This window comes from Pagrus major, chromosome 6, assembly GCF_040436345.1.
Source record: "Pagrus major chromosome 6, Pma_NU_1.0".
NCBI classification, from domain to species: Eukaryota; Metazoa; Chordata; class Actinopteri; order Spariformes; family Sparidae; genus Pagrus; species Pagrus major.
This window is the reverse complement of record NC_133220.1, coordinates 14,162,442-14,174,006: the sequence shown is the minus strand read 5'-3', so window position 1 is coordinate 14,174,006 and position 11,565 is coordinate 14,162,442. Positions and strand designations below refer to the sequence as shown.

The window sequence follows — 11,565 nt, the reverse complement described above, 5'->3', positions numbered from 1 at the left end:
GCTTGGCTCTTTTTTGTTTCATGAGATGAAGATCCCTTTTATAATGATTACTTAATAGTTGACAGAGATGCCCACTTCATAACAAAAATCAAGAAACTATTAATTTTACCATCTTACCACATTCCTAAATGGCACGTTTGTTTGTCGGTTATGCGGACATGTCTGGGCAGATACCTAAACAGTTTGGAGACGTCAGATGAATGTAGGGATGATGAAAGATTACATGGAAGGTGATGAGTCATCAACTGTTGGTATGTGCAAACATAACCACAAACCTTTGTCATGTAAAATTATGTTTTACAGAGAGTTACATGTTGCTTATGAAACGCATTTTAAAATCTTAATCCCTAATAAGCAGCAAAATCCTGTGTTTTAAGTCTTGTAAGGAACTGTTATGCCCATTTATGAACACTAGGTGGGAGCACAGCATCTAATAAAAAAAAAGGTCAAACTGGCGTTCAGCTTTAAGAGATAGTGCCAATTAGAAGTTATTTTGCCATACTTTCAGATATTTCTAATAAATACATTTTTGAAATAATTTTATTTTACCAGGAATGTTCTCATTTAGATTTAAAATCAGCAGCATAAAAAGTTACACATAAAAGAACAAACAACAAACTTAAACAACTTAATATTTCACATAAAAGAAACAAGCGACAGACTCCAAACAAGCAACAATTGCATCAAAGCAATGGATTTACCAGGACACATGCATTCGGTGATCAAATAGTCCTTAATCCAATTCTTATACTTTTCCATACTTATCAAATAATCAAGTTTAAGGTGTCTCTGCAGCTCACACCATAATGCAGTGTTGTAAAAAAGAACCCAAAACTAATACCTGATTAAAAGTTAAGATATCGTGTTGAAATATTCCTCTGTGAAAGTAATACTCTAAGTGGAAGTCACCCATACAAATGGTACTTGTACAGTACAGATATCCGTTATTTTTCAGATCATCGGAGTGAGTTTTTTTTTTAATCTGATTGCCGATAGAATAAATTTAAAGATGTGCTACTTTAGCTCTGATGCAGCACACAATCTGCATATTGAATAAAGACATCAAATAAATGTAATCAAGTAAAAAGTACAATATTTGCCTCCAACATGTAGTTGAGTGGAAGTGTAAAGTAGCAGAAAATAGAAATACACAAGTAAAGTACAAGTACTTAAAGATTTTAATTAAGTTACATTCCATCACAGCCAAGATGAGGGTGCAAAAACTTTTAAAAGCACTTTCTCACTTCACGTACTAACAATCGTTAGTAACATTTCCTTGAAAGAGTATCTTGACATTCTTGACCAACTGGATTTTAAATGGTTGGGAGGAGCTAAATTCAGACACCGCCTGCTATGTAAAAATTACATTCAGGAATTATTTGAATACTTGAGGTTGCCTGGTGGTCAACAGCTTAAATGAGGACACCTCCCTGGTTTATGTCCGGCTAAGGACCTTTATTACCCATCATTCCCCATCTCTCTCTCCTCATTCCTCTCATAACTCTACACTATTAGCTATTGATACTCAATAAGACCATTGTCCTTACATATTACACAGCAAATGTTCTTTTCTCATTGCAAACACAACCAGAGTGATACATAACAGCAAATGAAGACATACAGCAGAGTAAAACTAGTCCAATACTTCCACCATTCACTAAGTAAATTAACACAAGGCACCTACTGAATTTCTGTGTGAGGTCAGCCTCAAATCCATTTGGCATTAGTCGGTTTATAATGAGCATTAAAACGAAAAGCTGGCTCATGTTAGATGTCAGGTGATGGTATTAGTGACAAAGCCAGACAGGTTAGCACAGAGTAGGTTAAGGATCAGGTGTTTCTGATGAGTCATCCGGACACAGCCCGCTGTAGTCCAGAGGTCAGTTTCATGATAGCATTTTCCTTTACAGTCCTCTTCAGCTGGATAAAAACCTTTTTTCGGACATGTGTGCTTCTGGTTAATTTGGCTCTGAATTAGACATAATATATGATTACTGTGGATTTCTCCTTTACTTTAGCAGAGTTTTATAGCTGCCTCTTATTGCCTATATCTGCTTTTATTTGTAACTTATCTGTAAAAGATTACACAAAGTGCTGAGCAGCTTTGTGTTTCCCCTAAATGTGGGTGGACTTCACCACTGGCCTGCTTGGTCAGGACATATCAAGTGTGACTTGCAGGGAATTAGATCCAGAGCTCCAACTTAGAAGGGAATGCCCCAGATGAGCACAGAGACATACCATGTACAGTATATCATGTTATACCGCATTTGTCCTTCTATTTTGGGTGTGCTAGATTGGGGCAGCCCATGAAGGCCCTTCTGTTAAGACGCATTTATGCTCAATTACAAACTGAAGATTACCAAGAGGTCAGCCCAAAATGTTGTTATTAACAACATTTTGTTTCAGACTGAAGCCCTCTATGCGGCCCTGACTATGATCGAGGACAGGAGGACAGTGAGTGAATGATAATACTGAACCCCCTCCACTCAGAAGCAGAAGGGTACGTATCCAAACAAAGCTTTTAGTAACATGAATGACACTTTAGCTTCAATCATTCTTAACTCTACAGTGAAATTGCAGCTACTTATTTATATATGGAGCCCACACCAACCTGCACTCCACTGGCCAAAGTAAATATTGAAGTCCTCAGCAGCACAGAGCAGCTGAACGCGGAGGAGGCCGTAGGGAGCACCAATTGCTCCAAAATCTCAGTTTCTGGTGCTGATATGAGGGGAAACTAAGAGGAGAGGAAGAAAAAAGGATGGAGTGAGAGCCTGGAGTGTGTGTCTTGCTGCCAGTATACCCACCTGTTCAGACAGGCTTTTTAAAGTTTAATGCCTCACAGTCTCTTGCTTGTGCTTGTTTATATGCCTTTGACTTTTATGTCTCATCTTTGACACATATGTTGGTGCCAAGTAAAATGGAGAAATCGCAGCTGTCTTTATTGCACTAATACTGAGATTTTTGAGACAATGTAAACAAAATCAAGAAAATAACTAAAGGCACCGAGTTTGACTATTTGAGCAATTTAAAGGTTGTGGAAATGTCAGTGTTTTTGCCTTTAATATAGAGCTAACAATTTTTTTCCCCTTTTTTGTAACAAATGAAATGAAATAAATAAAATAAAATGGAGGCAGCTAAAAGTAGAATCAGAGAAAGAAAAGCAAAAAAAAAATGCTGCAGAGAAGAGAAAGCTAATCACACAAGGGCCTCTGCATCAGTTTATCAAATTTTCCTCAATGGGTCTAGACAGGTGAGGAGCCTGTAGTGAAGCAGAGAGAAGGACAGACGAAGCGGGTGGAGATAAGCAGAGTAAAATAGGATGGATACTGTTGTGGGGCAGAGTGAGGCTTGTAGCGAATGGGGGAACAAAAAAAGAGAAGAAGATGGAGACGGAGTACAGAGAGGTGAGGCTCAGAGGTAAACAGGGTTTTAACTGACTTACTAAGTAACAAGATTGACTGTAAAGTCGTCCTAAAGCTCCAAACACAGAAATCTCAACAAGTGGATGTGACATTTAGCCGTTAAATCTGGACGGGGAGAGAGGTTATTGAGTGGATGACTCTTAAATGATTTCTAACTTTATGGTATTTAAGATATTGTTCTTCTGCGTGTGAATTCTGTAAAAGGAGATGATAGATGGGGGACCTTCTGAGGAAATAAAATGCAAATGAGTTTATCAATGGGCGTCATCAGACAATAGAGAATTGCGAGATTCCTCAGCTGAGACGGCGATCGGCAAAAGAGATGAATGTAGCATCAACGGGGACCTAAAGGTGAAAGAAAAAGCACTGTTGGTGATAACTGTTGCCAAAATATCTTGTGAGAATCTCACCCGTGAGTCACCGCCACAGTTTAAAAATTACATTAATTTCACACACAAAACAAGAGATTTTTTGGGAATATTTCTCCCAGTTGTCATCATTTGGACCGAATTTCTAATAAGGTGAGGAGGTCTTTCTGCTGGTTGTCCGGGAGACAGAAAAAGAGTTAAAACAAACAAACAAAGAGAAAGGACATGCCAAGAGAGGGAGAGAGAGAGAGAAAAGGATTTATCACCAGTACATGTTAACAGCTGTATCAGTTGGTCTCAGTTCAGAGAAGGGAAGGATTCCGACAGCTGGTGTGTGTGTGTGTGTGTGTGTGTGTGTGTGTGTGTGTGTGTGTGTGTGTGTGTGTGTGTGTGTGTGTGTGTGTGTGTGTGTGTGTGTGTGTGTGTGAGAGAGACAGGGGGAACTGGGTGTGGAGCTTTGACCAAGGGCACAGGACAGAAAAAAGGCAGTGTGGTGGCTGGAAATTCCCCAGACTCTTTCTGCCTGTAAAACAAAAGAAAACAAAATCTGATTTTTGGGGAGAAGATAACTCAAAACATTAACAACAACATCATCGTCGTTTTCCCCCCCCCCACCATTGTTGAATGTTGGATACATTTCACACAACAGCATTTTGTTCTGAAGCAATGTGGCAGCACGACAAAGATCAAGCCAATGAGAGAAATAAATTCCTGTCCACACTCACATTTTTTAGAATTAAAGTCACATTTTCTCAGTCATAATCATTTTAAATGTGGGTTGGTTTTACTTGTTTGTCATGTTTTACACTCTGGTAAAGTTATGTGAGCATAAATTGAGTTTGTGTTTGTTTAAAAATACATGATGTGACAGCAGTGTAGGAATTATGCTAAAAAATATCAATAAAAAAGAATTATATCCAGTTATTTATGACACGGCAGACAAATAGATATTTATTTAGATTGCGCTACAGCAGGTAAAACATTACAGCGACACCATAGCAACCGATATCTCTAAACACAACCATCAGTATTGACTAAATCTTATGTAAAAGCCGATCCACATGAACAGACCATCATCAGTTTGAGTGCTTGTTTACACTCAATGTCATACAAAATAACAAAAGAAAACAAGACAATAAGAGTATAGAGGATAAATATATATCTTATCAATAACATCATTTATTTTATTTACTTTTTTTTTATCAGCTGAAAGGACAAACAAATGAGAAAACAGGCACCATCATGGCCAGACTATTTTGAAACACTGACAAAAAAAAAAAAAAAAAAGCAACCCAGATCTGGGGTTGTAAACAGTGTTTTATAATGAATACAACACAGACGACGGGACTGACAAAATAAACAGACGGCACGGGTGGAGAGGGGAGGGATGGATGGAGGGGAGGGGGAGGGGAGGGAGGGGTGTAGAGAAAGTATGCTGAACTACTCAGCAACAGCCACTCAAGTCGTGACGTGTTCACGGTGCTTCCTGCAGCGCTTTAACCCGGGTCCTAGAGACAGTATTTGAGCTTTCTATTCGCTGCTTGGCGCTGTTGCTATGGGGCTGTGCATGTTGAGCCCGTGCACGTTGCGCCGTGCATGGAAAACAGTTTGTGTGTGCTGAGTTTGGGATTAGGGCAGAAAGTGTCAGGAGCGGGGTGAGGAGCCCGCAACATGATGAAACATGCTTTTACTTCATTGTCACTTTTGTTGTTGTTGTTTTTGTCGCTGTTGTTTACCTTATTAAAGCTCATCGTGTAGCACTGTAACGTGTACCTTATGGCTCATTGTGTGTCTGAGATAGTGACCTTGTTGAACCTGTGTTTTTAATCTAATTTTACTGTTTTATTGTGTGTATGGTCCTCAATGTAAGTTTATTTTCACTTTATGGCTCGTGTGAACCTGACAACAGGCTAATATCATATTAATATGTGTAAATGTGACACTGAAGGAACTACAGTGAGTCTATAGGTGTGACTTCTTCTATGGTAGCATTTCATCAGTGATGATCTTAAATATTTCTTATAAACAAAAACACAATGGTACTGGCTATATAGATTAGGTGGCGTCACATTCAAACACCTTCAAAATGATGAAAACATTTTGACAAAATAGCTATTAAAGACTATGAATAATAGACTAAAGTTTGCCTATTAGTGCGGGAAAATCATCTCAATGGGGACCTACATTTTTTAATATCTATATATATGTCATAAACACCATATTTATAGCGTGTCTGTAGCCTATTGCATCAGCTATACTTGATCAAAACATCCCTATGAAATAAGTGTTTTGGTGTGATGTGTCAGCCTGTATTATTCTAGCAAAATATAACCCTGTATTATAGTGATATATTGTTAAACAGCTAAATAAATCAGTTATAATTGATACAATAAAAACAATAACACTGATCAGAGATAATGACATGTAATAAAAGTTTGTTTTTTTTAATCAAACATTAATGACGAATCCTGCTGAATTCCATCAATAACAGCCGGACAGTAATAAAGGGGGGACAGTGTGTTGGATCACACCCAGCGCCACAGACGCTCCTCCGGCCGGGCGTGTTTTGATATCTCGCGGAGCTGCGACAGAGCGCGCGGTATGAAATGAATGAGAATATGACACTGAACATGTGCGCTCTTTGTGGCATATTACAAATACCTGACAAATAAAAGACATCTGTCCTCCAGAATAACTCTGACCCGGTGGAAAGTGTCGTTTCAAGGGAAGGACCGCTTGTTATTTTTTTTTATTCTCCTCGTGGTGGATCAGGCTATGGAGGGAAATGAAGGGGGTGTGTGTGTGTGTGTGATCTCAGTGCCACCGACAAACTTTAGACAGGCACCTGTAATCATAAAGTCAGGTGAAAATAAGCGGATGCCAACACAATGAATAAAAACATCAGCACGTAAACGCAACATGAGCACATTGGATTTTTTTTTTTTTTTTTTTTTTTTTTACACTGCGATAAAACAATTCGTCAGAAAATCGATTCAGCTTTTGTGTTCCGGAAACAAACAATTCTTCGACATTAGATATCCATGCATATATGTATATTTTTAGATTTTAGTTAGAGCCAACACTGTTTAATAAAACATGTTCTGATTCTGCTGGTGTTATCCCCAGCTAGAAATTGGTTGCCAAGCATTGCATCATTCCTTTCATGTGACTCCCATACGCCCCAAATTCGTCCTGGCCGTCTTATGACTGCATCACAATTGCTGCTCGTACAAACTATACGGGATAGAGCGAGAACAACCAGCCCAGACGACGCCTAGCCCCGCCTCGGCGCTGAATTCTCGCCACCCTATTGGATGTCGCCAAGGAAAAGATCTTAACTCCGCCCTCTCGATTGGACCCTTGGAACGTCGGTCTTCCACGTACTGCTAGGTTGTGATGAAACTACCTTCCCATGCATAGTTCGGTTGGCCTCTCCCTCCTTATAAACACCGCCGGGAGTTTCCGAAAAATCACATTCAGCCGTCAAGACTGAACAATGGTTAACATGAGCTATCACCAATTTTTACTAAAATATCCACATTCGAGTTCAAGACAGTCGAGAAGGCGAGCGAATAAAAGAAAAAGGGTAAGTGGAGTTTATTGTTGGTAGTTTTTGGTGTTAGTTGGTGGCTGTTTTTCAGTCTTTTGGGGGGAGTAACGGTGACTTAACGCACTCTTAAAGTCGTCTGGTGTGCTGGAAAGAAAACACTATTTCATGTTTTTGGCAGATATCCCAGTGCTTTTTTTGGAGGAACAGTTGTCCTAATCAATCATATTTCACACCGAGTTGTTTTCATGTGTTGTCTGCTTCGCTTGACAAGTTGTCAAGCTCGCACGGACTTTAAACCAGGAAGTTTTGTGTCTTTTTTGACGCTTGAACGTGCCTTATGCTGTTAAATTATTTTCTTAGTTTTATAGCTTCAACATCCAGTACTTGGATTTTTTAAGTGTCATTTCATTTAAACAAAATGAGACGTGAGCCCACTCCGTGTGACGTCTGACAGTAACTGGTGGGGCTGTTGACTCGAGACTGGACGGCTTTTTATTTTTGACAGCTGCATTTGTTTCAGACACTCCTCACAAACCCGTTTAAAGTAAATGTTTACCACTGAATGAATGGGTGTTAATGTTGTTTTGTCCTTTTATTTTTTTCCCACCCAACCCACTCCATTCCTCTCTCCGTGCGTTTCCTTTTGTTTCGCCCATTCCTCCTGCTGGACTTGCATTTCCATGACGTAATTGTCTTGGCTCATGTTGGACATGTAGCCCAACTAAAAAAAGAAAATATTTAGATTTTAAATTTTGTATAGTGTATCACAAGAAATAATAATTGGTACGTTTATTGACCAAACCTAAGTTTTAATGCAGGTATGGTGGCGCTATCACGGGGAGTTTAACATTTGACATCAAGTTAAAGAGGATTTCTTTATTTTTTAAATTATCACTTTGTAATTTAGTAATTCACATCCCTGACAACGCCTCATTTATCTGTGGATGTTTTTAATTTTTAATTTTTTTTGGCTTTGCATAGCAGAGAAGCCTTTTTTTAATATTAAATGTTACAGCTACAAGCTTTCTCTACAATGATCATAGTGATTACAATGGCGTTTGTTAATTGATTTTTGTTTTGGACACTGTAAGCAATTAATAAAAATAGTGGACCTGACTGTCAGACCTGGAGAGATCACTACAAGGATATACTCGTCGTTTTTAACCACTTGTTTATCGATCCCAACGTGTTTTGAGGACCGTAGAAAGCAGGGGGCGCAGTGGAGAGCATTTTGGTCTTTGTTTACAAGAATTAAGTGACAGGAATCTAATTTTCTCCATCCTTGTGGATCATCTTTACAGTTATTGTAATATTTTCGTCATTATTTTAATTTCTCAGAGCAGACATTAATGATTAATTTTAAGCACCCTTTGTTCTCTTGCTCTGTATTTTTGCAAATCATCATTTTGATTCTGAAATCTCAGCAGATTCCAGCCCTCACAAGATACATTTTTCACACAGGATTTAACACTAACCTATCAAATACTTTTTCTTTCAGAATTGTTGGGACAAGCTATCTCCAACAAATTGGCAGACTTGATTAACAGAGACTTTCTAAAGGTAAATTGGTCTTCTCATATTTTACATTCTGAATGCTGCATATGAAGTTAAGACTTTGATTTAATCAATTTGTTCATTTTAATCTGAACTTTGTCCTGGAATTGAGTTACTGGAAATTTTTATTCATATTTCTAATCTTCAAATGCCTCTTATCAACAATTACAATGCAGTTCAGTAATTTTCTCACTTAGTGCCACTGTTATTCCATTTTAATGTTTAAGTGGATTACACAATATACTGCACTTTGGTCTTTGTTCTAGTTTTCTTTTATCATGATGTAAATAATTATACAGCTAAAGACTTCTTGTGTTCTCAGTAATGATTCACAACAGCCTTTTATCCCTTTATATCTACACACCAAAACTTAACCAGTGGCAGAAGTGGTAGAGATTAAGAAGGCTGAGTTTTTGTGATGTGTCAGTCATCTGACGTTCGGCTCCTCTGCACTCTTATACCAACCCTCCTTCCCCACCATCAGGTCCAGTGTGAACCGGTTGGCCGTGTATCTGTGAGTTGTGACTGACTGGCGAGATGACTGCCGAGTGGCTACACCTGCCCCCGCCGTACCCCCCTGGCGTGGGGCCGTTGTGTGGTGCAGAGTTGGAGGCGTGGTATGAGGACCTGCAGGATATTCTGGGCTCCGACGCGGGAGGGGCAAAACTGGCACGTGCCCCCACATGTACCGAGGTCAGTAGCTTGAAGAATGAAATGGCTATCACACCTATGATGAGTGTGAGTGTTTTCATCAGTTGTATTTTCATTAAATTTCCTCTTTTCCAAGATTTATTAAACTCTTTTGTGAATAATTCTACTTGTGTTCTTAGTGATGTGAAATGTACTTCCAGTTTTATATTTTTATTTTTTAGATAGTTTGACAGGTGTTGACTTTTCCGTTTTTGTTCGCAGAAAGAGCCGGAGTTTCTGGATGTTCTGGAGAGTTGTTCTCTGACGTGGCTGACGGATGGAAGCCAGACATGGGGCGAAGGTGTTCAGAGGGCAACAGAGGAGATCCACAACACCCAGCCTCTGCATCACACCTCATCTTCATCCTCCTCTTCCTCCTGCATGAGTCCAGCGGTTGCAGAAGAGCGGCAGGCTGAGAGTGGGAGAAGTGGAGATAGCTCGGCAGGAGGCGGCAGTGATCTGCTGCCTCCAGAGTTCTTCGAGTTGCTGAGTGAAGGAGGAGTGGGAATGGTGGATCCGAGCGGAGCGGTGATCAGCGGCGGCTATTATTACCACCACCACCATCAACACCACCAGGCTAATAACGTCCATCCCGCTTCTCCCTCAGCCAGCGAGGAGGAACTGCCCTGTGTTCCCGATTCTCCGTCCTGCTCCTCCTCAGCCTCCCAGTCGCCATCTCAAAATTGTTCCTCTCCCTCCTCACCCGTATCTTCTCCCTCTGCCTACCCGTCCTCCCGCCTGGGGAAACGCAAGAGGTCCACCAGCGAGAGGGCCAACGGTGCCTTGTCCTCTTTCGCCTCCTCCACGCAACGAACATCCTCATCCTACTCGTCTGCCAAAAAGAGTCGCAAAGAGAGAGAGCAGGAGAACGAGAGGAAGGTACAGGAGCTGACGGAGCAGAATGAGCGTTTGAAAGCAGAGATTGAAAGGCTGGGAGAGGAGGTACAGAGGACACGTAGAGCCCTGATAGAGAGACTAGTCAACACCAGGAAATGAAAAAAAATGACAGGTCCAACAGAATTGGAATAAGCAGTGGTGGGGAAAGGTGTAATATGATGGTCATGAAATGCCTCTAAGACAGAAAAGAATGGAAACCAAAGATATATTTTATAAGCAAGATGATTTTTGGAAAAGAAAGAGTGCTTAAGATGGCAAGAAGGAGGAAAGTGATGAAAGTCAAGACAAGAAAAGGCACAGAGAGAAGGGGCTGCAACAGCAATGCGGCAAATAAAAAGACACAGCATGTTTAAAGGAAAAGGAAGAACAGACAGCTCTAAGTGCAACTGATTCAGTGGTTTTGATGAATGTTTGTCATTTTAAAGAATGCCTAACTTAAACCCCACCAAATAGGATGGCAGGGATAATAGTTAGGAGCATTTGATGATTTGTATGCTGGAAAGAAAGGAACTTAATTCAGAGAGTGCATGTCATCGTCATCCGTTCCCACCATTTTGCAATAATTGTAACTCCTACGTTAAGGGCTGCAATCCGGCTAGCAGAGATTATTTGCCCCAATTTGTGGAGAGTTTAGGAGCTCAGGAAAAGTTTGAAAGTGCCCAGTGCAGTGTGAGTATGAGAGAATGAGTTTTTTTGGGAGAGAATTCATACTCTTTGTTACTTTTTTATAACCCGTGGCTTGTGTGTATGTGTATTTAGATAAAGTAGGACCCGGCTATACTTTCTAAGCTGACCTTTTCTATCAATATGAGGATTTGTGGTGGAATTAACACGACTTGTTCTACCCTGATTTACTATTTTTATATAATGTAATATATATAATTGTACTGTAACGGCTTGTACTGTAAAATGCCAACATAACCACTGTTATTTTCTCATTGTAGTCACAGAAATTGTTAATCGTAGAATAATATGCATGGCTGTTATCATTGATGGCATCAAATACATGTATTTCACCATACCATTTATTTTATCCTTCATTGTAATCCCGAATTTGCAATAAAAGAAAAAAAAGGTGCAA

General features: G+C 39.8%; 1 protein-coding gene across 1 annotated transcript; it reads left to right on the top strand.

Annotated features, from left to right (window-relative positions):
• The first annotated feature begins 7,262 nt into the window (after window positions 1–7,262).
• On the top strand, window positions 7,263–11,565 carry ddit3 (DNA-damage-inducible transcript 3). Its single transcript, XM_073467766.1, has 4 exons — window positions 7,263–7,379; window positions 8,842–8,903; window positions 9,382–9,590; window positions 9,810–11,565. Exons 3-4 carry the CDS (start codon window positions 9,435–9,437, stop codon window positions 10,581–10,583), a joined length of 930 nt encoding a protein of 309 aa, XP_073323867.1. The 5' UTR covers window positions 7,263–7,379; window positions 8,842–8,903; window positions 9,382–9,434; the 3' UTR covers window positions 10,584–11,565.

Excerpts from the sequence above, each read along its gene's own strand:
- ddit3 (XM_073467766.1), top strand. The coding sequence starts at position 9,435 with ATGACTGCCGAGTGGCTACACCTGCCCCCGCCGTACCCCCCTGGCGTG. Across the intron at positions 9,591-9,809 it reads GTGCCCCCACATGTACCGAG|AAAGAGCCGGAGTTTCTGGA; the intron begins GTCAGTAGCTTG and ends TTTTGTTCGCAG.